Source organism: Aotus nancymaae, unplaced genomic scaffold (assembly GCF_030222135.1).
Source record: "Aotus nancymaae isolate 86718 unplaced genomic scaffold, 86718_ANA_hifiasm-v0.15.2.pri h1tg000019l, whole genome shotgun sequence".
NCBI classification, from domain to species: domain Eukaryota; kingdom Metazoa; phylum Chordata; class Mammalia; order Primates; family Aotidae; genus Aotus; species Aotus nancymaae.
Window position 1 is genome coordinate 35441479 of NW_026988431.1, and position 27634 is coordinate 35469112.

General features: G+C 42.7%; 1 protein-coding gene across 1 annotated transcript; it reads left to right on the forward strand.

Annotated features, from left to right (window-relative positions):
- Positions 1 to 361: 361 nt before the first annotated feature.
- Positions 362 to 23621, forward strand: TRIM42 (tripartite motif containing 42). Its single transcript, XM_012451247.2, has 5 exons — positions 362 to 871; positions 5270 to 5967; positions 10479 to 11299; positions 13677 to 13901; positions 23357 to 23621. The coding sequence occupies exons 1-5, from the start codon at positions 528 to 530 to the stop codon at positions 23441 to 23443; spliced, it is 2175 nt and encodes a 724-aa protein (XP_012306670.2). The 5' UTR covers positions 362 to 527; the 3' UTR covers positions 23444 to 23621.
- Positions 23622 to 27634: the final 4013 nt, after the last annotated feature.

Consider the following 27634-nt stretch of genomic DNA (forward strand, 5'->3'; position numbering starts at 1 on the left):
AGAAAACCATGTTATTCTACTTTTCTAATTAATTATACCCAAGCCTTTCAGTCTATGAAGACATAATCTGAAGTCAACTTGCCCAAATTGCAGGCGGAACACCAGACAAGGAGAAACAGCTTCTGAAATCTCCATTTTCCAAGAGGTGACAAATGACAACTGAACTTCCAGAATGCTCATGGCGTATCACCACTCCTTTACAGCTGGTTCCATGGAAGCATGGAGAGCCCATCAACATACCTGCTACACCCACAAGGCTGCACCCTCCTACCTACCCAGCATGGTAGAGAGACAGGGATTGTGACATAAACAAATGCCCTCAGGCTGATATATGCAAAAGCCAGCCCATGAGCTTCCTGGTAGGGACACCAACTGTGAACGCCTCGTAACAGCCAACTTCTTGCAACTCCCAAGCTGACGGCCTCACGAGGAGGAGGAGAGACTCCTCCATTGGAGAACTGATAGCAGTATTCTGGTAGAGGAGGCATCAAGAATCCTAGCGGGGCAGTGGTAATCATGTAGGCACCATGGAAACTGCTATGTGTGTTTGCTGTCCATGTTGTACATGGCAGCGATGTTGTCTTCGGTTATGCTCCTGTCTATGCTGCAAGTTCATCTTTACCTCAGAGAGGAACTGCACCTGCTTCCCCTGCCCTTACAAAGATGAGCGGAACTGCCAGTTCTGCCACTGCACCTGCGCTGAGAACCCCAACTGCCATTGGTGTTGCTGTTCTTGGGCCAATGATCCCAACTGTAAGTGCTGCTGCACAGCCAGCAGCAACATTATCAAGTGCTACTACTATGAGAGCCACTGCTGCCGTAACACCACCATCACTTTCCACAAGGGCCACCTCAAGAGCATCCGTACCTGGTAAGTGCCAGGCACCAGTTGTGCAGCCACATTGGCTCAGGAAAACTAGGGACCCCTTGCCAGCTGTGAAGTCCACAGGGCAGGCCAGTGCCCCTCTGAGTCTATTTATCTAAAAAAAGGAGCCAAGAATTTTGTAGCAATTAACTGTATCGTATGTGGTCACTATGTATGTAGACCATGAGCTCCAATCTAAGCATCATTGACTATGTAAATGGGCACTTCACTCTTCTGAACCCTCTCTCATCTGTACAAAATAGTAACGCTAATACTTAGTGTTTAAGCAACTTTCCAGGCATTTCATGCAAGACCCAAAGTCCACTGTTCTCATGAGGAAACTGAGCCTTTGAGAAGTTGCCCCAGGCTCACACAGCTGGAAAGATGCAGAGTCAGGATTGGAACCTAAAATTTGTGATCTTAACTTTAGAATGCTGTATTGCAAAATGGAGACAAGACCCCCCATGATACTGTAGATATAAGGATTAATGTATGTTCTTTGTGATCTGCATGTTATATAAAAATATAAATTGCTCATTTTCTTCCTATTAACTCTAAATACCTGCAACACTTATTGGAAAAGTAAGACCCTCTACAGGGCACTTTTGACCCTGAGGGCATATAAGTACCCCAGACATCCATGAACTCCAACTGCCTTCTTTTTTTCTCATCCAGAAGTCATGGTACTTAGGGTCTCAATTACTCATTTGGAGTATTAGTCCTCCATATCAGGTCTTACATTATCCTCACCTGCTCTGCCAAACCAGCCTTTTTATGTCACACATGAGGGGAGTCTGAAGTACTAACAGCACACTTCTTAGAAAAGATGACAACACTATAAGATGACAGGATTAGAAAAGGCAGAAAAATGGCAGGCCAGTTTGAAAGCTTTCAAGCCTGGAAAAGCAATTCTGCAAGCAGAAGTTTGGTGAATTCAGGGGAAAGATATTATCCATCTTGCCATTAAATCTTTTTGAGACGGAGTTTCGCTCTTGTTACCCAGGCCAGAGTGCAATGGCGCGACCTCGGCTCACCGCAACCTCCGCCTCCTGGGTTCAGGCAATTCTCCTATCTCAGCCTCCTGAGTAGCTGGGATTACAGGCATGCGCCACCATGCCCAGCCAATTTTTTTTTGTATTTTTAGTAGAGACGGGGTTTCACCATGCTGACCAGGATGGTCTCGATCTCTTGACCTCGTGATTCACCCGCCTCGGCCTCCCAAAGTGCTGGGATTACAGGCATGAGCCACCGCACCAGGACGCCATTAAATCTTTAGTAGCTCCTTAACACCCATAACTCTCCACCCATGACCTTCTCATAGTATCTGCATAAATAGGAAATCCAGGGATTCTCAGTGCAAGTCTAGAAATCCTAAAGTGTGGAAAATGGTGTCCACACTCCTCTATCAACTACCTCATTCTCTGTGCAACAGCAACTGAGCCTCTGAGCCCATTTCAACAGGAAAGAGATAAAATTGGTCTTTAGGAAAATGCCTCAGGCATCAGTTGCTCCCTAACATTATTGTACATTGAAGTCACCTGGGGATTTTTTTTTTTTTTTTTTTTGAGACGGAGTTTCACTCTTATTACCCAGGCTGGAGTGCAATGGCGTGATCTCGGCTCACCGCAACCTCCGGCTCCCGGGTTCAGGCAATTCTCCTATCTCAGCCTCCTGAGTAGCTGGGATTACAGGCACGCGCCACCATGCCCAGCTAATTTTTTGTATTTTTAGTAGAAACGGGGTTTCACCATGTTGACCAGGATGGTCTCGATCTCTTGACCTCATGATCTGCCCGCCTCGGCCTCCCAAAGTGCTGGGATTACAGGCTTGAGCCACCGCACCCAGCCTCACCTGGGGATCTTTTAAAATTACTGATGCCCGATCCCCACCCCAGAAACATTCTGATTGTATTGGTCTGGGGTACCACCTGAGCATCTGAATTAATAAGCATCACCCTCTTCAGGTGATTCTAATGTGCAGAAGGGCCTGCAGGAGGCAAAGGAGGGAAGCCAGGAGATTTGAAAGATGATACAGTAAGAATCCAGATGCAAGAACAGGCCTGATTTTGGGAGAGAGGGGAGGCTGTGCAGAGGAGCAGAGGCAGGATATCTCAGCAAGAAGATAAAGCACTGGTCTTGATGCTGCTTTGGAATGGGACCATGGCCACTGAATGCCCTGACCAAGCCTGAGGTTTGTGGAGGATGGGCAGGGATGCTATCGCATGTGTCAGGAGGTTGGCTCTGGGTGCTTGTCTTCAATCTGGCCTCTCTTCTGGCTTCTGACTCTTGGCCTTCCCTGCTTCTCATCACCACTTTCTGCTCAGCACCTTGCTTTTCTGCCTCACTCTGGTCTCATTCATCCCTCTCTACCTTACTCTTTTTCTCACTTCCTTTTTCACCTCTACCACAGCTGCCTAGGCCATTAATACCTCTCTCTTAGCCCTGAGCCCGCTTTCTCCTCCTCCAACATCTCCCTCCCTACTTCTTCTTATTTATGAAAATGCTAGCTCATGAGCTTCCTAGTAGGAGTACCACCTGTGAAAGCCTCACAACAGCCTCTTTATATTATACCTTGATTCTCAAGGTCTCTTTTAGCAAACTAAAGGCGTCCATCCAGGCACTACATAGACAATTGACCTGTACCTCCAGGTGATCCCTTCAGGACACAAGCAGGAGTCTGGGAAAGCAGAGAGGAAACAGAACTGAGAACATTGAGGCCAGCATGCCTAGACCTCCCAGATCCCTAAGGGACAAATTTTTCAGGTGCCTTAGTCTACACAGGGGGCATCTGTCACCACATGGCCACTCCATTCCAATATGCCTGGGAAGTATCTGTGACTGTGGACTCAGACCTAAGTCCCTGGCCAAGGGAGTGGGGGAGAGGGACACATAAGGAATGCAAGAAGACAAAAGAAAGGAACACAGCCACAATGTCAAGATTACTACCCAAGTATTATTATCCAAACAGAGGAGATAGCAACACTGACAAATTGTGTGCCTATTTACACCTCCATCCCCACAGCTAATTCATTTTTATACACTGTATTTGCCAATTGTAAGTTCTTAGAACACACACTTCAATTTTACAAGTATACTTTTACTCCATCCATAGTTCTTACAATATATGAAATCATCCTCAGGCATTAGACTAATGTAGAGCCTTAACACACACAAATGAAACAGTAGACACACATACTTTTCACAGACTTGGCCACTATTTTCCTTTACTGTGATTTCTCTCTACTGCAGACATTAACTGGCTCGTAGCAAAGAGGAGTAATTACAGTGGCCACATTTACTGAATGCTTACTATGTACCAGCAGTTAGGCACTTATGGATTATCTCATTTAGACTTCATAAAAACCTCACAAAGCAAGTAGTACTGTAAGCTTTGATTTATAGTTGAGAAAACTGAACATGAGAGAGGTTTAAGAAAACATCTCAAAGGTCCAACTGTAAAGTGGTGCATTCTAGCTCATGCATTCTGCCTCTAAAGCCCAGATCCAATACCATTACCTATTGGTCTGGTTGACAGATCACACAGGTTCTAGGCTTGGCTCAGGTACAGCCTTGCTCTGTGTCCCATCTATGTATATAAATGTCAATGTCCTCCAGGAAAAAAACACTAAGAGCACACCTGTAGTTAGACAAGATTGGATTTACTGACTTATTGTAACAAATGAGAACATAAAGCATAAGTGTAAGGTACCTGGAAAAGTTATTACAGGATTTGTGCTCATGTTAGGTAAGGACACGGGGGTAAATATACTGAATATCTCAATAAATCTTATCCAGAAGGTGGGAAGAACAGAGTGACTCGAAAGCTGTTTTTAAAAAAAAGTCAACCAGGATTTTTGGTTAAAAAAAAAAACCAGGATGGGGGACATTGGGTCGTTTTTATGATTTAGACAATGTTCTTGTCTGAGTCCAAACATTATGAAGTGGTCTTGTTTCTGCTTTGATCCATCAAAACCACACAGTGGCCTTGCTGGATATTGTATTTTTTGATATTACCGATGTCCAGCCGAACACCGAGGCCTATCTAACAGCGCCAGGCCAGTCTCTGCTGCTTTTCCCTGGCTTTATGTCAACAAGCAGTTGCAGAGCACTGGTTGCGTGCTTCAGACTGCTTAGTCCGTACAGGTATTAAACTCAATTTTAATCCTCTCAAGAAACTCTATGACATAGTTTTATAACAAAGAAACAGGCCGAAAGGTTAACTGGCTTACCTGAGCTGAAAAATGGTGGAAAGAGGTTGAGAACGCAGGCACCTTGGCACCCAGCTCAGGCTCCTCACCGCCACAGTAGACTGCCCCTCAGGAACCAAGAGTTCTTTCAGAGGTGGAGAAGCAGAGCAAGCTCTTGAGCCTGCCTCCTGCAGCCCTGCGTTTGCTTTCCCTTTCAGCTCCAAGACTGCACTGCGCGTTGGGAGCAGCGATACCCAGGTGGATAAAGTGAAGTCAGTACCAGCCAGCAGCCACCTGGTGAGCCACCTCACCTGTCCCATGTGCAGCCGGCTGCGCCTGCACTCATTCATGCTGCCCTGCAACCACAGCCTGTGCGAGAAGTGCCTGCGCCAGCTGCAGAAGCACGCCGAGGTCACCGAGAACTTCTTCATCCTCATCTGCCCGGTGTGCGACCGTTCGCACTGCATGCCCTACAGCAACAAGATGCAGCTGCCGGAGAACTACCTGCGAGGGCGCCTCACCAAGCGCTACATGCAGCAGCACGGCTACCTCAAGTGGCGCTTTGACCGCTCCTCCAGGCCCATCCTCTGCCAGGTCTGCCGCAACAGGCGCATCGCTTACAAGCGCTGCATCACCTGCCGCCTCAACCTGTGCAACGACTGCCTCAAGGCCTTCCACTCGGATGTGGCCACGCAAGACCACGTCTTTGTGGACACCAGCGTCGAGGACCAGGACGAGAAGATCTGCCTCCACCACCCATCCAGCCGCATCATCGAGTACTGCCGCGATGACAACGAATTGCTCTGCACCTTCTGCAAGGTCTGTTTCCACAACGGCCACGACACCGTCAGCCTCGTCGACGCCTGCTCCGAGAGGGCCGCCGCACTCTTCAGCGCCATCGCCAAGTACAAAGCAGGTGCTCCCCTTATCCTCTCCTTCAGCCTAACTCCTAGCTCAGGAACACCTGGGGAAGACGGCGTGGGCCAAGCTGTTCACTGAGTGCCTTAACAGACTCCACCTAGTGGAGCAATCAAGGCACCAGGAAACACTGTGCTACCCTGAAAGTCACTACCCTGGTGTCCCCTCCTGGCAACCACCTCCAGCCACTTAACTGTCCTGTCCCTTGCTTTCCTCACCTATGAAATAGGGCTACAGCAGTGACCCCCTTCACTGGGTTGGTGTGAGGATTAAGTGAGTTACTCTATGTAAAGCATGCAAAATGCCGTATGACAAGTGCATAAAGATTCTATAATCTTGATGATAATCTTCATGTCCTCAAGTCTCATTGTCTCCTTTGGAAAATGAACAGTTTGATCCTATAGTTTACTGACGTTCTGTGACCCTTTCTAAGGTGTTTTGTCACCATTGGATTTCTTTGGTTTTCCTAAACGTGCAGGGAAAAGAAGTCAGTGCTGAGAATTATCTCCATGTTAAATTTCCCTCGATGAATTTTTTCCAAAGCTTGCAGATGACAAAGTAAATGAACTGGCAGCAAACACATAATAATAGGGAAAACTCATAACTAGGCAATAGCATTCTAGTCAACAGCTTATTTTTCCTCTGCATGTTTGTTCATGGTGATTTGGTTATTTTGTATTGGTTACATGTAATATCATTTCTATAAGGGAAATAATATTTCAGTGATGGAACCAAGTATAATAATATTTCACAGGATTCAGCAAAGAGCCCCATAATTTCTGAAAATGTCTCTACCTGGTTAGACATGAAAATCCAAGAGATCCCTTTAGTGCCCTTTACCCCCAGGAATACTTTCTTATATATATAAAGGCCAACTTTACTCAGGCCTCTGGAGCACATTTTGTCTAATCTCAAAAATGCTACAGTATAGGCATTAAAATGTCCTCCATGGATAAGACAACTGTGGTTCAAAAAACAATTAGGACAGGCAGCTAATAAGTGGCAGATGCAGTCTATTTGACTCCAGTGGCCACCATTAATTCCATAACATTCACTTGGCAACCTACTCTGTGCTAAGAAGTGACCAGAATCTGAAGATGAAGAGGAGGGAGGGGGAACCACCACCACCATCCATGGTCTCTTTCCTTTAGGAGTGGCCTACAGTCAGTTATCAAAGTGCACCAGATCAACCCAGGCCTTTTCCTTTGTCAGATCTATTAGTCTCCATCATTCAGACAGGCCTACACATTTGGGAGGGAGACAGCTTTTCCTTGAGCTGCACAGAAAGGTCCCATTGGATGTAAAGATGGGTCAGAAACAGACTTTGCTAATGATCACATCACCCAGGACCTCTCAGCAGTTTCAGGAATACCTTGATTTTTCTCAGTTGCCACGTACCTGGAAACCTTGCTTGTCAATTGACATTTATTTAATTTTGGAACCACCACCAGGGAACACTTTATATTAACGGAACCCTACAGGAGCCACATTACAAAGAAAGTGGTAAGACTGTTGGTTCCAAAAGGGTTTTCTGAAGTTAAGACTCACTGCCTTCCTAGGCCAGGGCTTGGCTGGATTCTTTGGGGCCTCAGCATGGCGAAGGTGCTGCTGCCTACAGCCCACTGTGCCTTCCATCCCTCTGTAGGGAACTTTGTCCTAAATACGTGAGAGACCTAGGATAGTTTTCTGAGTCCAGGGCACCTAAAAGTCAGACAACAAAGCTCAATTGGGAAAATGCCAAGCTCAATTCAAGGTGGGGGAAAATGCTCAATTAAAGTCTAAATTCCAGAGAACCCAGCAGTTGGAAAGGGAAAAGGGAATAATAGGTAAATTAGATATTAGCTCTAAGTAAAGAATTTAACCTTTCATCCTTGATGAAAAAAGAAAAGAACACACAAAATTTTTTTAACCAGGGTTCAAACTTGTTCATGAGCACTTGATTCACTTTTCTGGGAGGTACCATAAATTGGCATTCTAAACAGATATCCAGGTTATTCAAAAGCAAGTGATCTGGGGATACACACTCAGAAACTCGAGGATCTAGAGAGAAGATCCATTTTAGAAGCTTTACTAAAAACCAATGCCCCTGTCCTATCTGCACAGAGGTGCAGGCTCAGCAAGACGGACTTTTAAAAAGCTCCTCATGTGATTCAGAGGTGTAGCCAAGGTTGAGAACTACTGGAATAAAGGGAGCTCAGAAGTTTAGTTCCTTGCCACTCAAAGCATGGTTCAAGGACCAGCAGTGTTGGCATCCCTGAGAGCTTGTTAGAAATGCAGACTCTCAGGACCCACCCCAGGCCTCGTGCATCAGAATCTGCTTCTTTAACATGATCCCATGGGATTCTCTGGGTTAGATTCTAAACCTTGCTGAAAACTTCCTCACCTGGCTCCCTGAGCCCCAACACAAGCTCACTGATTCAGAATCTTAGCAGGTGGGTCCAAGAGAAGTGTTTTTTTAACCCTCTCTCTGGTTATTTTGGTATTCACAGAGTGCGGAGAGTCACAGCTGAAGCAATTAAGAACCTAGAGTTTGGAGCTAGACAAATAGGGTTAGAGACAAAGCCTAGTTTCTCCCATTTACCTCATGTATAACACTGTGCAGTCACTTAACTTCCCTGGGCCTCAAGCTTCTTCATCTATAAATAGAAACAATATCTTCCTCATAAGAAGATATATGTGATATATGATAATATATAAATCTGGTCCATAAAAAATATTCAATAAATAGCAACTAGTTTTAAGTGTATTGCCTACAAGAGACCTTGATTTGACTTTGCTTTAAAATCATCTCTTGCAAAGCTTTCGTATTTGTAGAGGTTTGGGGTGGGACGTTTCTGGCCTCCTCTTTTTTCTCCTCCTGGAGATACCTTTTTCCCTCTCATCTAAGAAATTTTTATCCTGCCTCGCAGGACTTTGCTCTATATAAGCTTAATTAATCCTGAATAATGCAAGAAATTTCCTATCCAAGTATCTTTAACAGTAGGTAATTATTGAATAGTCAAGAAAATAATGCACAAAGTAGAATTTTGGCTGCCGTAGTCACAGTACATTGGGGAGGGCAAGAAGCACTTCTCAGCACTGAAATCGCACCTGGTAGTTTCTGTTCTGGTCTCACCTGCATCACTGCATCTTTTCTGAGCCAGTGTGAGAAAGGAGGTGGGCAGAAAACACTGGGGCTTCAGGGAGTTGGCCAGAGAGTGACAATGCTGAAATTCACCAATGACATGTTAGAAAACAGGAAAGAATGGCTTTTATTCAACAAATATATTTGCCCACCTCTGTACACCATAGTCATAGTGGCAACCAAGGCAGTTGTGGTCCCTGTTCTCATGATCTGACAGAACTCTAGGGTTTCCCACATTCAAATGCACACCCCTGTTATAATGACCACCACTCACAGGAGTCCAGCTTCCTATGAACCCAGGATAATGTTATGAACCAAGTGCAAAAACATCTAGTCATCCCCACTCCTGAGTAAAATTCAGTGAGGACTATTGCCCATCAATTTACTGAAGAGTTTGCCTTTCATGAGAAGGACCTTACCTGTAGCATAGGCCACAGAACGTTGACGTTCTCCAAACTGCTGCTTAATGCCTCAAATCCTTTAAAGCTAGCTAACCAAGGTATTCATTTCACCTTTCACAAAAAGCCCATTTCACAGATAGAGATGTGCCACATGCTCACCCTGCCATAGCATCCTTCAACTGTAGTATCTTTGGATTTATTCATACCTTGAGCACAGATGCCCTCTCACAATCATATCTGTATCCTTAGTGCCTAAAAGATACATGGCGTGTAACAGGAGTCTGAAAATGTTTGTTGAATGACTTAGTGAACTTAAAATCCAAACAGCATATGCAAGGATGCAGAATAATTGGTTTTCCTTGAAGTGTGACAGCAGACCCTTTTTTGAAAGGAATGGAGGAAAGGCAAAGAGAATGACATAGCTGAACCCCATGAGAGACAAAGGGGGAGAAGGGGCATGTAAGAAAGCCACCACGATGAAGGAAAGCTTTGCTGATATCCCACTGTTGTACAGGGCTGGAGGCTTAGCAAATGATGCAAGACAACTTTTAGAAGTAGTCATCAGAAATTTAGTTCTTTCTTTTACCACTGAAAAAGCTTAGGTTTCCTACATGGAAAAGCAGGCCCCAGTCACTTTGTGACTTTACCTCTTCTCAGGTTCAACTTGCAGACAATTGAAATCTGGTAAAAATCAATATCAAGGGTGGCCTTGAACTTCCGGTCTCAGACCCAAGACCACAGGGGTTACTGTTACGAGATAGAGATGTGCCAGGGAAGGATCAGAGAGGGAGGAAGAGGGAGGGTGTAGTGAGGGCCAAATTCATTTCATAAACCTATTCTAGCCTGAATCAGCCCAGCTACAAGTGCCTTCCCTCCTCTTCACTCACCTCCTTGGAGCCCAGGGTAATCTGCTCTAGTTTGCTACTGGCTTTGACACCCGGGGAAATGAAAATTTTAAAAGTAAGTAACTTGGTATTTTTGCAGTCCGATATGAAATTGACAATGACCTCATGGAATTCAACGTCCTGAAAAACAGCTTTAAAGCTGACAAGGAGGCAAAGCGAAGAGAGATCAGAAATGGCTTTCTCAAGTTGCGCAGCATTCTTCAGGAGAAAGAGAAGATCATCATGGAGCAGATAGAGAATCTAGAAGTGTCCAGGCAGAAGGAAATTGAAAAATATGTGTATGCTACAACCATGAAAGTAAATGAGATGGATGGTCTCATCGCCTACTCCAAGGAAGCCCTGAAGGAGACTGGCCAGGTGGCATTCCTGCAGTCGGCCAAGATCCTAGTGGACCAGATCGAGGATGGAATCCAGAGCACCTACAGGCCTGACCCAGAGCTCCGGATACACTCAATAAACTCCATGCCCTTGGACTTTGTTGAGCTTTCCAGTGCCATCCATGACCTCTTCCCCACAGGACCCAAGAGGGTATGCTCCTCAGGGGACTCACTGCCTTCCCCCTACCCCATGCACTCAGAAACGATGATTGCCAGGAAGGTCACTTTCAGCACCCACAGCTTCGGCAACCAGCAGATATACCAGCGAAGCTCCTCCTTGCTGTCCTTCAGCAACACTGACGAGAAGGCCAAGGTGGGTCTGGAGGCCTGTGGGAGACCCCAGTCAGCCACCCCCGCTAAACCCACAGATGGCCTCTACACCTACTGGAGTGCTGCACCAGACAGTCAGTCTGTACAAAACAGCAGCAGCTTCCACAACTGGTACTCATTCAATGGTGGTTCTGTGAAGACCCCGGGCCCAATTGTTATCTACCAGACTCTGGTGTGCCCAAGAGCTGCCAAGGTAAGAAAGGTTCTGGGCCCAGTGGGGAAGGTGGGAGGGTGTGGGGCACAGAGTGGAAGTGAGTAGTCAGGAAAGGTTGCGCTTACCTACCTGCCTCTAGGGTCTGGTCACTCAGATCTGCTTCTCTAGACTCTTTGTGGTTAGTCCATTCAAAAGGGATAAGTTCCAGAAATCTTAAGTAACCCAAGATTTGCTTAAACCAAATAGTCAATACATTTAACTCATAGTTGGAAATATATCTGAAAGCCCTACCTCCACTACAAAGGCAGTTTCTCAACTGAAAGAGAACCCAATCTGGGAACCAAAGTAATCTGAAGAGACTACTTGGCAGTGTAATGTTTCCCAAAGGAAAGCCTGTAATAGAGACAGTACAGAAATTGGAGTTAGAAATATAGGTTCCATTACTCATCAGCTGTTTCCTCCAAATTGCTACCTTTCCTAAAGAAAATATCCAGACTCTCTATGATTTGGAAAAATAGGGAGAATTATCCCCAGTGAAATTTCAGCTCTTCTAAGATTCAACCTCCTGTGGAGGGAGAGAGTGAAGAGTGGGGTCTCTCACAGACCTCTGAAAGTTCCATTGCCTGGCCTCAAGGGACATGACTTCCCTTTGACCCTCTTGACCTAACATGGACAAATGGCCTTTTCTTTGACATACCTTTCAAATCTAGCTGAACCCACATTGAATTGTTTATAGAACACTTTATTGAAGTTTACAGAGGAAAAAAAAATAACATGCCACTAAATATTCTATTAGAGTGCCTCCTGCCTCCTCTTGGATTTTTCCTAGAGTCAGCCCGTGGCCTGCTCCCATGTGGCAGAGCCCATCTTTTGTTTCCCATAATCTGAGAACACTCCCAAAGACTTTTAAATCCTTGAGTTCTAAACTAGCAGTTCTCAAACACAGATGTGCACCTGGGGATCTTGTTAAAATGCAGATTCTATTTTAATAGGTTTCATTGGGGCCTGAGATTCTGTTTCTCGCAAACTTCCAGGTGTCGCCAATGCTGCCATCTACAGACCACACATTAGTGTCAAAGATCTAAAAAATGAAGGCCAGACACAGACCAAGCTTTACTTTTCCTTTCTCCTGAGACATCATAATCCATGTTTTGTTGTCTATAATTGACACAAAGAACAACCCATACTTTGCAAGGTAGAACATTCCATGGGTTATCAGGACATGATGAAGTATTTCTGCCCTTCACATAAACAATGCCCATAACTGAGCAGCTGAACTGCATTTCCAAATGATACTAGATCAGCAAGGCCTATAGTGTACGCTCGTTGCCTCAGGGATGGCACTAGGTCTCATCTCCTTGACAACTCAGACCTCTTGAGAAGTTGGCAGATCTTGCTCTGGAGCCAGAGGATTGGTGGTGTCTGCTCTACACGTGGGCATGGAAAACAGTCACCCCATGCCACCTATTAATCATCCCTGATGAGCTCAAGAAAGGGACCTATACAAAACAACTCAGTCAAGTCATTTGTGGTCAAAAGAGAACACCTAAACCTACTGCTAGATGGTGATATTTGATTTTAAAATATCATTGAACCATATTTTAGAATAATGGAATGGACTTCATACAGGAATCATAGTGCTCAGCAATGCAGAAGATTAAGTCTATGTTAACATCACTCTCAAACCTTTAGGATGTTAGCACAGAAAATATTCTGAAACTTAGTCTTATAACTTGTCAATATGTATTGTTAAAATCCTAGAGATTTTTTAAAACTCAATTTTAGTTCTAGAAATCTCTTCCAAGAAATTGATTGAAAATTCAAAGAAATATTCATGCCTAACAGTCTTTATTGCAACATTTATTTATTAGAGTATAAAATTAGAAACAACCTAAATGTTCAACTATAGAAGGATTAAATTATTTTGGGAGAAATTTTAAAGATGGTAGTTAACTGAATTTTTAATGATTTAGGAAAACATACAACATAAGTAAAAGAAAATAGAAATCAAAGCAACATAATCCGAGTTATATATATATGTTTTTGTGTCTTTGTGTGTGTTCTGAAATTGCAAAGAAATAATAATGAATTAACTGAATTGTGAGTTCATGAGTGATGTTTATTTTCTTCCCCTATATTTTTCTGTATTTTTCAAGCAGGAGGACAATTGTCACCTCCATGCTGACTGACAGAACATAAATCTTCTGCTCGTGAACCTCATTACAAGCATTATGCCAGGCCTCATCACACAGCCTTCCAAGACTTATGCATGGTCTAATTAAAAGTCCTCAGCAGCTACAGGGGATGGGGTCAGCTTAAACTCACCCCACAGATAGTCAACACCACAAATCTTTAAGGGAATGAAAGCTGAATGGTGTATACTAGTACCACACCAGTATGTTCATTTCTTTCATAGGTTTACTGGACATGTCCAGCAGAAGATGTGGACTCTTTTGAGATGGAATTCTATGAAGTCATTACTTCCCCTCCTAACAACGTACAAATGGAGCTCTGTGGACAAATTCGGGACATAATGCAGCAGAATCTGGAGCTGCACAACCTGACCCCCAACACGGAATATGTGTTTAAAGTTAGAGCCATCAATGATAATGGTCCTGGACAATGGAGTGATATCTGCAAGGTACTGTGTACATTATTTCTCAAACAGATTTTTTTTTCTATGATAGGTTCTGGATGAGGCCCTGTTAAGATGATCCTGAGATTACAGAACTCACCATGAGATTCTTCCTCTAAGCACAGAACATTTGTTAACTTGAGGCCAACGAGAGGGCTGCTGGCCTCAACCAGACTTTGCAGATGAGAACTGAGAATTGTTCTATTTGATTCAAAAACATTTGTTCTAGGCATTGTGTAGAAATATAGAGAGTCAGAGGAAAATAAACATAATCCCTGCCTTCAAGGTACTTGGGTTCTAATAAACAAATAATTGTTGTGTGAGAAGGACATGAAATAATTGTGGTATGGGAAAGATAAAAATGAGGTGCTATTCCCAGTCAAGGATGGGGTGCCAAATTTAACAAATGATAATACAGCATGCCCAGTTAGATTTGAATTTCTGGCACACAATAATTTTTTTATATAAATATATCCAATACAGTATTTAGGACCTATTTATAGTTTAAAAAAAAATTGTTCATCTGAAAGTCAAGAGACAGCCACTAAGCAGGTCATTGTGGTTTCCAAAAAAGAAAGGACAAAATTATTGCTATCCTTTTTGTGATGCAAGACTGATTCTTCTTTATCTCTCCAGGGACATACACTCATGAGTATAATTTTATTGATATTAAAAGAAGAAAGAGAATAAAAATACCAAGAGTGCCCAGAGCTGCTATCTTACTGTACAACCATAGGGGTGTACTTTGGAATCAGGGTCGATTATGTCTTAATCAGGAATTCTTTAGAAGAAAAAAAAAATCTATTCATTTTGGCTTTTGAAAAGAGAAATTTATGACATAGAGGAAGTCTCATGAGGCCACTTCTAGGATATACCTCTGATCTGATACCCAAGGGAACTAGAGAGTCATCAGTTTCTCTCCCCCTCCCTCTTTCACTTCTCTTCCTCTCTCCCCATTCCCTTCTCTCTTTCACACACTCATTCTCTCAGCTTCTCTCTGGATCTGTACCATTTTTGGCTAGCCCTTAGTTTCCACTCCCCTAAATTCAGCTTGTATATGGTTTTGAATTGTCATGGCCCAACCTCTGTGTGACCTTACAGGTCCAGCGCCCAACAGCATCTGACCAACTGTACTCTGCTTCCTTAGTCAAATGTTAGAGGAAAAGAATCTGAGTGGTTGCTACCTCTAGTAATAAAGGCAAAGCAGGAGAAAGGGTGGTCAGTATACCCATAGCAAGTCTCCTAGCATGAGACTACTCATCCAGGTTGCCAGCCTCAGGGGTCATGCTCTGCCTCAGAGTCCAGCACCCAGGGACCTCCGGACACACAGAAGTCAAACCTGAGAGGAGAAGGATGTGGGATGGGGAAGCCTGCTAGCCACTCCTCCTGCCAGCCTCCAGCCAATTACACTGCTGATCAGTTTCCCCAAAGCCCTTCCCATTCTTCTTCTTTTTTTTTGAGACGGAGTTTCGCTCTTGTTACCCAGGCTAGAGTGCAATGGCGCGATCTCGGCTCACCGCAACCTCTGCCTCCTGAGTTCAGGCAATTCTCCTGCCTCAGCCTCCTGAGTAGCTGGGATTACAGGCACGTGCCACTATGCCCAGCTAATTTTTTGTAATTTTTTTTTTTTTTTTTTAGTAGAGACGGGGTTTCACCATGTTGACCAGGATGGTCTCGATCTCTTGACCTCGTGATCCACCCGCCTCGGCCGCCCTTCCCATTCTTGATACCTTACTCTTCAGAGCATGGAATGCCTATGGCTGCTCCACATCCACACATCCTCTTGACTATGGATTTTTCCTTCCATCTAATCCCATCTGCCTTCTCAGTTTTTAGGAATTCCTCAAAAATGTCTTGTCCATGAAGGGCACTCAGTGCTGTTGCAAATTTTACATATATACATATGTAATCTATTATTTTCAGTGCCAGAAAAGGGATGAGTGGAGATACCATAGTGTGTCATCAGTGTGCCATCTCAGTCCCTCTTGGTTTTTCTTAGGTGGAGGTTTTTGTTGTCCTTCTGAAACTACGGACTCCTTGAGAACAAAATTCACATCTAATTCATGGTTCTTTCTCCCACAGTGCTTACCACAGCACTTTGCATATAGCAGGTTCTTAATGGTTATTGAATGTGTATATGAGTGAAAATGTGACCAAATAAAGGAACATATAAAGAATGTCTAAATTAAAGAGTGAAGAAATAAATTGATAAATAAAATTAATAATTACAAAGTACCATAAGATGCCTGAAAGCTGTTAAGTGTTTTATACAATCAGTCAAGAAATAGCATTCCCCTTGAAACTGTGTTTATGTGATTAATTTGCCCTCCCTGTAAGAGAAGGAAATGCATTCCAGTCTTTCTTTTTTACACAATATCTAAATGAGCAGAGCCCTAATTAATGAGGTTTTCTGAAAGCTTCATTTTTATCTGACTTGAGGAGCTGCAATATAGATTTTTCCTTCAGAAGTAATTCTTCCTCCCTTCTTTGTGGTTATATTAGCATTCCAGAGGAAACACTGGGTTTCCTTAACATTCGTCATGATTTGCATAAGTAAAACCTTCAATAGCAAATGAAAATAAGATGGTGTTTTTGAATGACATTTATAAAGCTTCATAAAAGTAATGACTTCATTTCTTTCCTAGAAAATCAAATTTTTTTCCTTGGTATCAGTTCTATGCAGGTATTCCTGAAAGGTTTCACTTAAAATGTTGCAATGAAGCAGCAGAATCATTCCTTATCCAAAATGCAGTATTTCTATCACATGTATTTTTGTTTTAAAAAGTGAAAAAACACCTTTTATATTTTATTTGCATAGTCTAAGACTTGATTGTTTAAGAGATTTGTATGGAGTGTAATACACCCAGCAAGAAAATTGACTTTAATGCTTTCGAAAGATTCCATTTGAAGGTCATCTTTGTGTCCGACGGGGTATATTCATTATCACTGATCATCCCAGCCACTGGGAAAGGAGGGAGTGATGGCTTCTATTTTACAGATAAGAAAAATGAGGCTGAAAGAAGCAAAGTGTCTGGCCTCATGGAAGGATGAGGGAGTGGACACCTAGGTCTGCATCCAAGCCCACAGCTCTTTGTTCCCCTGCACCACAACCAGATGGAACTAAGTCTGGAAGAGGGTAGGCTAAGGCCTGGGGACATAGTACTTTAATCTGGGAGAATGATGTCAAAGCCAACAGCAGAGAAAGCTGAACTTTTATTTTTTGAGAGTCAAGATTATGCATTGAAAGAGCATTGGTTTTGGTCTTGTGTACCTGAATTCTAGTTCCAACTCCACTAGGCTGCAAGTCCTTGAGGATGGGTGTTAGTCTTACACACTCTTCTGTGCCCATGGTCCCTAGCTGAGCGCGTCTAACATCAAAGAGCCTAACTGATATTTTCGAAGGGTAGGGAAATGTGTTTTTGGATAATTCATGTACTGTAGGCCTCAGTTTCTTCTCCTGTTCTTCCTCTGGTCCTCAATGTATCTGTTGACCATCATTCCCATTTCTGAAAGTAGTCTCCTTACTTTGACTCTGTCTCCCTCTGACTTTGCACCTTGGCTGACTTCTGTGAAAGCTTCCCATGACAAATCTAACTGCCCATCTGTGTATAAGTTTCCTATTGTTGCTGAAACAAATTAGTAGTTTAAATAATACAAATTATTTATTTCCTTGCAATTCCAAAGAAATCCAAATGGGTCTTACTGGGCAAAATCAGAGTCAGCCGTATAGTGTTCCTTCTGGAGGGCCTGAGGGAGAATCCATTTCCTCGCTTTTTCCAACTTCTAGAAGCCACATGTATTCCTTGGCTCATGCCCCTTCCTGAGTCTTCAAAGCCAGCAATATTGGGCTGAGTCCTCACACTACCATCTCTCTGGTTCTCTTCTGCCTCTGTCTTCCACCTTGAAGGTCCCTTGTGATTGCATTGAGTCCATCTGATGGTTCAGGATAGTCTTCCTACCCGAAGACGAGCTGGGACGGGTGCAGTGACTAACACCTATAATCCCAGCACTTTGGGAGGCCAAGGCAGGAGGATCTCTTGAAGCCAGGAGTTTAAGACTAGATTGGGCAACATGGCAAAATCCCATCTCTACTAAAAATACAAAAAAATTAGCCAGATGTGGTGGTACACGCCTGTAATCACAGCTACTCAGGAGGCTGGGGCATGAGAATGTCTTAAGCCTGGGAGGCAGAGGTTGCAGTAGGCCAAGATTACACCACTGCACACCAGCCTGGGTGACAGAGTGAGACTTCATCTCAAAAAAATAAAAAAAGACCAGATGACTAGCAATCTTACTTCCTCTTTGCTATGTATGAAATGTAACATATCCAGAGTTTCTGAGATTGAGACATGGACATCTCTGGGGTCCATTATTGTTTCTACCACAATCTGTAAAGTGGATGTCCTAGGTTACATCAGACTTGGAGGTAAAAATTCAGGCCCAACAATAGTCACAGATTGGTAATTTTCTGGCTCTTTCCCTGTAGCTCTTCAAGAAAAGCAGCAACCTCTGTCCCCAGCCATCCTCTCAAAGCCCTTCTCAGCATGCACTGAGAGTTACCCTCGGTGTCTGACGTGGCTCAGGAAGTAGTCCTGCCAGCTGCCCTGAGTCTCTACCGTGATGCTGTCTTCCTACTCAGCCTGTGCTCCTGCTGAAACCCCAGCCACACAGCAGGACGGCCTGGCCATCACAGAATTTCCTTCCTAATTTTTCCTCTTCCTGCCGAAGACTCTCACGCTGAGCCACACACGTTCAAAGATTAGTATTGGAGGACACCCTGAATGACCACCACTGTTTCACTCTCAAAATACCCCAAGCCTACCCCCACAGCCACCCCCACACTCACGGTGACTCTGTGCCCTAAAATGAAACCAAGATGGTTTGCATTCTTCATCTCCTTAGGATTTATTCTTTTCCAAAGATCTCCTGACCTTTCATGTAAGCCGAACCCTGTTGGTCCATCCTTTACCTGCCCTGTAGATAGACTTGAGCCCTGAAGCAAGTATAATTTAGGATCATGCTGGACCTGATTTCTTTTTAATCTCATGTACAGAAGTCTGAATTATTCATATACCTCAGTTCATGGTCCATTATTAGCATTGGTCTATACAAAGCTCTATTCTTATTTATATGGTCCCTTTTGTGACATCCATTTTAATATGTTTTATGAGTATTTTTTTGTTTTTCTGTGTTCTTCCATGATTTGTATTATTGTTTTCAATGTGTTGTTAATTTAAACAATTAGCATCGTGTTACACATCTTACTTTCCTCTTACTTTGTTTTCTTAAACGCCTTGTTTTTATGATCCATCCATGCTGTTATGGGCATTTCATCTTTTACTCCTAATACCACCTGATCTTTCAGAATGTGCATTTGTTCACTGCGTGTTACCTGTCTATTTCAGGCAGGATGGACACCCAGGTGACCTCCAATAATGCTGCAGTGAACAGCCTTATTCATTACACCGTATGGACACGATAGGGGTGTAAGTGTTCTCTGGGTTATTGATTAGTTTGCTAAGGCTGCCATAAGAATATGCCACAGACTGGATGGGTTAAACAACAGAAATTAATTTTCGCACATTTCTCGAGGCTGGAAGTCCGAGACCAAAATGTTGGCAGGGTTGGTTTCTCCTGAGACCTCTCTCCTTGGTTTACAGATGGTCACCTTCTCACTGTGTCCTCATATAGTCCTTCCTCTGTGCACATGCATTGTAATATCTCTCTGTGTTTAGATTTCCTTTTCTTATAACGATACCAGTTAGGTTGCATTAGGGTCCACTTGAATGGCCTCATTTTAATTAAATCACCTCTTGAAAGGCCCTTTCTCCAAATATAGTCATACTCTAAGGTACTGGGGTTTAGGGCCTCAACACATAAATTGGTGGCAGGTGCAATTTACCCCATATTAGATACATATTATCAGTGAAATTTCTAGGTCATCGATATGTGGGTACTTAATTTGACCACATCCATGTACACTTCCATAAGGACTAGATTAGAGCCACTATACCCTAAGCCCCAGCTACATTTAGCAAGATCCAGCTTTTTATTATTTTCCTAGCCCAGTAGGTATAAAATGATATGTCCTTATTGTTTTAAATTTCATTTTATAATTTTGTTAGTTTTCAGGATGTCCTCTTCTGTAAAGAGCCTGTTGATATCCTTCACCCATTTTCTATTGCATTTTTCTTTTGCTAGGTGATTTGCAGGCTGTCCTCATATATTCTAGGTGATGGTTTTAGACATCGCTATTATCTTCTCTTCTGACATTTGCCTATCAGCTTTGTTCACAGCATACTTCATAAAATAGCAGAAATATTTAATTTTGATATAATCAAAATCATCAATTATTTTTTCTTTATGGCTTAACCTTTTGAAGTTTTATTTTAAAAAATCCTTTCCTAGGATTAGATCACAAAGATAACCTTCTATATATTCTTTTATTAAATTTACAGTTTCACCTTTCAAATTTAAGTCTTTAATCAATCCAGACTCTGCTTTTATACGTAGTACTAGGAAGGAATATAGTGAAGCATTTTTTCCAATACCATCTACCAAGCAATGTCTCTTCTTCATATTTATAAAGTGAAAATGCCACTTTTATATTAGGTTTCCATATATTTAGGGATATATCTCTGAGCACTCCATTATATCCCATAGGTCTATATTTCTGCTCTTATATCAACACCATACTTGTTTTATTATTTTTTAACCTCAGCTTTTTGCCATGTCTTTATGAACTACTAAGGTAAGTATCCCCATTACCCTTCTTTCTTTTTTAGAAATCATTTAACTAATCATTGAAATTTATTTCTTCATATACATTTTGGAGTAACTTGAATTCTTAGAAAACATTCAGATAGAATTTATTCAGAAGGCATTGTGTTTCTAAGTTCATTTGAAAACATGATATTTTTGTAATATATTTGAACATTTACTCAAATCATAGTCCATGTTCTTTACTGGGGTGTTTAAGTTTTCCTACATAGGTACACGTATTCCTGGTAAAACTAGATAGTTTAGAGATCTAACGTACAGCATGAGGACTATAGTTAATAATAGTGTGTTGTATAGATTTTAGGTGCTCTTATCACACACACACAAAAGGTAACTATGTGAGATGCTGGGTATGCTAATTTGCTTGCCTGTAGTAATTCTTTTACTGTGTATACATACGTCAAAACATCATGTTGCATACCATAAATGAACCAAATAGTTTACAGACTGTTGATATTATGAATGTTATTTTATTGTATTTTCTAATAGATTACTGGTTTAGAATAAAGACTATTTCTGTTTGTAGGGTAATCTTGATTCCAGTCATCTCAAAAACTCTTTTATTATTCTGAGACCCATTCTGCTATTTCTGCTTGTTTTTCCAGGCATATGATCCTATCTTCTATAAAGAAAAAGGATGGTTTTATCTGTTTCCTTACAATTCTTGAAACTCTTTTTTTTTTTCTTTATGGCTTTGACCAGAACCTTGAGTCATACATAAAATTGTAGCAGTAATAGCAGATATCCTTGTCTTATTCCTGATATTAAAGTTTCTCCATTATTATTATTTTTTATAGTATATAATCCTTATTAAGTTAAGGAGATGTACTTGTAGCTACTCCTAAGTTTCTGAGAAATAGGTACTTACTAAATTTTTTGCATTATTTGAGGTGATTATATGATTTTTCTCCTTCAGGCCATTATTAATGAAGTGAATTACATTGATTTATTTTTCTGATGCTAAATTCCACCTGCATTTATGGAATAAATCCTGTGCGATCGTAACGTATTACTTTTTAATACAATTGATTTCAGTTAGCTCATATTTTACTTTGGATTAGTGTATCTATAATTATAAGGAAATTGGATTCTGTTTATTGCTTATATTGTTTTTATCTGGTTTTGGAATCAATATTTCACAAGCTTCATAAAAAGGGCTGGGAAACTTTTGCTCTTCTATTTTCTAGAACAACTCTTTCTTAAGAGTTTGGTAGAATTCATCTGGAAAGCAATAAGAGCCTGAGGCATTTGGGGCAGGGAAGAGATGTCAACTATCATTTCTATTTCTTTTATATTCCAAGTTTTGTTCTTCTATTTCTTCTGTCTTCCTTTCTATCTGATTCCCTTCTTCATAGACACACCTCAGTCCTCACTGCTCTATTCACATACCACATACAGTCTTTATCTTTGAAGATTCTGACTCTACTTTAAAGAAAAAACTCAATCTTCTATTTATGAGTTAATTCCTAGCCCCTCATAGCACTGTTCCGTCTTCTTTATTGCCCTCTGATAACTCTGTGTGTATCTTAGACATTACTCCTTTTATCAGGGTTATCTCTATGCATTATTTCCATTTCTTCTCAGCAATGGATAATCTAATATCATGTGTATAATATGACCTTTGCCTTGCATGCAGCTCCGTTTTCTTTAAAACCAAAAGTTTTGTAAACGTACAGAGCGTCATGCTAATAAGGGTCTGGCTTTTTCGTTCTTGTTTTTGCCCTTTCCCTTTATATACAAATATAGAAGGTTAAAAGCTTTGTACATAAAGACTTTGTGCCCTGTATAAACATTCCTCTTCACCATCCAAACCCCAACCCCATTCTATCTCAAGTCCTCATTCACCTCAGCAGAGCCCATTGATCCAATGGACTGTCTTTCATCCCTGGTTCCCAACCTCACTCCCTACATGTTTTGGAGGAAGGAATGGGAATGCTGCCAGACCAGAGTAGTGAAGAAACCCACTATCTTCAAGGTAAGACATGGAGGGCAACAACTAAGCCAGATTTCTAGGAGGGTTCTTCTTACCCCTCGTGCCCAGTACAGTCTTTCTTTTTCAGGTGGCACTGACCACTCATTGTGATTAAAGATAGTATAAAGTGTTTCTGCCAGCATCAAAGGAAAACAATTGGCAGATTTACAAAATTATAGTTCTATTCACTGTTCATCTACTTCTCTAAGAATCGTCTCTTTTGCATAACTAGTTTTGGGACCATGGAGATCAAAGACTGTCATTTCCCCCACACCCCAATCGAGGTGCTCATGGTCTGGTAAGAAAGTCGAACACATTACCTGAAACTTAACAACTAATAAGAGCTGTGACAGAAGCAAGTTCTAATGGTCGAGGAAGGATACAGGGATCCTCTATGGTAAAGCTCACCTGGGGTCCAGCCCCCTCACTGTCATATGCACTCAGTCACATGAGCTGCCCTAAAAGGAAGTAGGACCTGGCCTATGGAATCACAATCCCAGCACATTTTAGCTGTGGGGCTTTGGGAAAGCTGCCTGGTCCTTCTGAGTCTCAGCTTCTTCATCTATAAAGTGGCACCAACATCACTGGCCTCATGTGGTTGTCGTGAGGAGTTAATGAAAAGATGTGTGTAGTGTCTGGCATGCAGAAGGGCCCGACTACTGGGAGCTGCTGTCTATTGGGTGCCATGTCTCTTTGCTTCTGATTGTAGGTGGTAACACCAGATGGACATGGGAAGAACCGAGCTAAGTGGGGCCTGCTGAAGAATATCCAGTCTGCCCTCCAGAAGCGCTTCTGAGCCCCTTCAGAGCAGGAAGCAACCTCAGAGACTCATCACAAAGTAGACATATATACACATACATATGTATGTATATTTTCCTCACCACATCCTTCAAGGAGGTTGTAGACAAATGTTTCCATGACCTCTCGGCTTTCTAACAGGAATTGTGTAAGAGCTAATAAAAGGAAATACCTGACATGGCTTGCTGTTTGTTCAATGACAGCTATTTGTTATGATGGCAATAATAAGCAAGGCAGTCAGCAAGTCTGTATGTTTCCATCTGCTCAGATCTAGTGCTAGGCTCAGAATTCTGTGGTGTTTTGTAGGAAGCAACGCCCAGCTTCTGGGTGGTAAAAAAGACTGTTGTATTTTGCAGCCAGGACCCCCTGGGTGTACATTCTAATGCTGGCCTAACTAGCTTTGAGTGGGCAAGCCGCTGATTGCTGCCGAACTCATTACCTCACCATGTAGTCTATTTTAAGAAGCCAACATTAAAATGTTTTTCCTAATCGTTGAACTTGAATCTGCCTTTTCACAACATTCAGCCCATGGTCTGAGTTCTACCTCTAAGCCATAAATAATGAAAGCCCTCCCTCTTCTTCCTCACTCCTTCTGGACATAGCAAAGGATGAACAGTAAAATGCCAGGTTACAGGATCCTCTATGGTCATCTGAAGCAAGGCATGAAAAAATGACAAAAAATCATGCATCCGCTCCAACTTCACTGAACTTAACCTGACCCTTCATATAATATAAAGTCCCCAGAATTTCTTGTCTTTCAAGGCCCTATATGCCAGAAATGACCCTCTGTTGAAGCCCACCCCATTTCTTCCCAGAAAGCACCACCTGTCTTTCAAGACTCAGCTCAACCACTTTCCCCAGTGATTCTCCAAGTGGAGATAAAACCTTTTTTTTCCCCTGGGTCCCCACTAAGCACAGGGTCCTCCTGTCCCACCCTATTCCCCACAGAGACACCCATTCTAGCCCTGTGATACTTAGGAGCCCCCATTTGTCCTGAGTGTTAGAGCAGAGATGGTGTCTCATTCATCTTCTATCCTCAGTGCTTGGCACAGTGAGGCACACATTACATGTTAGTGCCAGGAGGGACACACTGCAGCTGAAAGGCAGACACATAGAATGACTCTCCTCTGAACATCCTCAGGTGCCAGTTTGCACACAGAACTGGGAGTGCACATGAAAAGGACCAGACAGTCACTGGTCTCCATTTCCTCTAATCTCATCCTTTTCATGAGCTGTGCAACCGGTAGGTATGGCCGGCCCTCTAGCTTCACCAGTAGGACTTCAGCTCCACAACCCTTTATTTCTCATGACTGCCAGAAAAGGCCCATTCCACAAAGAGATCCAGTGAGGATCTTCTGATAATATGAGAAAATAAAGCCAAGCAGGTTCCTGCTCCATCCCCCAGCAGTATTAAGAGAGGGTATGCCTCAGGGAGCTTCATTATGATCCTATTACTGTAAATGATGGCTGGAATCCACCATCAGATTTGGTATTACCATATAATCATTTCTATAAAAGGCTTCAAAATCATTATTAGCACAGAGAACGAATTAAATGACATGCCAGCAGGGATTTTACTACTAACGAACTAAAATGAAATTAAACTAAAAAACATAGAACTCTATGAATATTACATTGCAATGATCACACCTACTCATGGTGCCATCAAGGACTAGGCTAGAATTAAATAAACCACAGCACCCTGATCTTGTGTCTCTAGAAAACATCTAAACTTGCATTCAGTGACCAAGACAGCTAGCTAGGTTCTTTGAGAAGCTGACCCATTCTACCAAATGCAATGTGGGTTTCTTAATGGCACAGAAACCCCTGCACATTGTTTGGTTCCCGAGGTTATGATTCACATAGTTTTCCTCCTCCCAGGCCCATGTCTGAGGTGCAATCATACATGTGTGTGTGTGTGTCTGTGTGTGTGTGTCTGTGTGTGTGTGAAATATAATCAAGAGGTTTGTAAGTATATGTTTATTAAAAATTCCACTATGTAGAGTCATAATCTCTCTGTATACAGCTACATATAACAGCCTTCCTTTAGAGAAGTGTCTATGGCCCTAATTAGAGATAATTAGTGGCAGTGTCTACTTGAGAACATCTTGCAGCATGTTAGAACAGTTGCTAGCTAAATTTATAGTAGTTTTTCTTTTTTCGATAACGATTCTAGATTCATTCTGTTAGCACACCTGTAATGAGACCAGGGGACTGTGGGGACACAGTAGTAAATTAGAGAGACACAGTCCCTACGCCATAGATGTTACAGTCTAATGAGTGAGAAAGATAAAGTAAATGAAGATATAAGCATATAGATGACTGGAAATAATGAGAAGTGCTGGGAAGGAAAGAGGCATGGAGCTAAGAAGTACCAGCTCTAAAAAGGAGGCCAGTAAAAGTCTCCTCAAAGAGGTGAATTACAAGCTGCTTTCTCAAGAATGAGCTGGAGCCAGCCATGTATGAGTGGAGGAGAAAGGCATTCCGGACAGAGGCGCAGTAGATGCCAAGGCCCTGGGGCAAGAAAAGGCTTGGCAGGAACACTGGAGTTCAGGGAACAAGGAGGGGAGAAAAGTAGGTAAATGGCCTTGGAAGGACTTGTGGGCCATCACAGAGAGTAAGTGTCTCAGGAAGCTGGTGAAGGATATGAAGCAAAATAATATCATGCTTGTACTTACATCTTAGTAGCGTTACTTTCAGTTCCATGTGAAAATAAGTTGTGGAGGGCCAAGGGAAAAGGCAGGAAGACTGTTAACAAATTTCTGGTCACCTGGGCTGGGAGGTGGGCTCCAGAGGGAGTCAGCCGACCTCTCTGACCAATGGGGTGCATGTGAGTGAGTGGGAGAGAGCAATGCCTATGAAGGATGATGCCTGTGATTCTGGATTAAGCACTGGGTGATGGTGGATGCAGACAGAGGAGAATGACAAGTTTCTAGAAAATATCTGAGTTCTGCCTTGGGTGAGTGAAGTGTGAGCTGCTTGAGAAACAGCCAAGCAGAACCAAATAGCAGCAGCTGGGTATTTTAACAGTTCAACTGAGTCAGGAAAACAGAGACCACACCAGTTATTTTAAACAGAGAGAACTGAAGAAGGGGACTTGGTTAAATAGGTATTGTAGGTCCTTGAATAGAAAAGGGACACTGGGATAACACAGAGATGGCAACTGCAGAAAGCTGCTGTCACCCCTTGGGCTGGCGGAATGAAAGAAACAGCCTCTCAGCTGGGATCCACATCTCTGAGGAGGGGTCACTGCCTGGCTGTTGCAAGCGTATCTGAGGGGCTTTCGTGAGGCTGGTTCTAGAAGTGTGGGATAAAGTTGGAAACTGACAGCAACTGCTATTCTGCCACTGCCCAAAAGAAAGCAATGCAGTGATGGTGTCCAGAATGGTGAACAGACAGAAAGAAGCTCTTTCCTTCTCCCGCTTCCAGGCTTGCTGTCTTTCTGTCTTTCTCTGGTATCCCCTCATTGCAGAGTCTAGTGGAGCTAGCTGGCCAAGGAAGAATGTCATCTGCAAGAGCCCCAGCCCCAGCATTGTAGACTGAATCCAAAAACACAGTTCCAGAGTTAAAAGGAAACAGCTTCATAATCGGCACAATTATGCAAGGCTAGAGCCCAAAGGATAAGCCTGGGATGGGGACACAAACTCAGAAATTGTCAGTGGATGTACTCTGATTTTCTAGAGTACTCATGACATTGAGTGCCCTGACCTCAGCTAGGTTCTGCAGAGTAAACCAAAAAGGCATAAAGCTAGTTCCTGTCTTCAGGTTGCTCTCCACGTTAATCCAGTTTGCCTTGCTATAAAGAAGTACGTGGGGCTGGATAATTTGCAAAGAAAAGAAGTTTATTTGGCTCACAGTTCTGTAGGTTGAACACAAAGCAGAGTGCTTGCATCTGCACGGGTGAGGGCCTCATGAATTTTCTAATCATGGCAGAAGACCATGGCAAGAGAAGGAGCGAGACAGAGAGAGAGAGAGAGAGAGAGACAGACAGACAGAGAGAGATGCGAAGGTGCCAGGCTTTTAAACAACTGGATCTCATGAACTTGTTACTGCAGTGGGGGCACCAAGCCATTCATGAGGGATCCACCCCCATAACTCAAACATCTTCTACCAGGCCCCACTTTCAACACTGGTGATTACATTTCAACATGAGATTTGGAGAGGACAAACATCCAAACTACATATCATT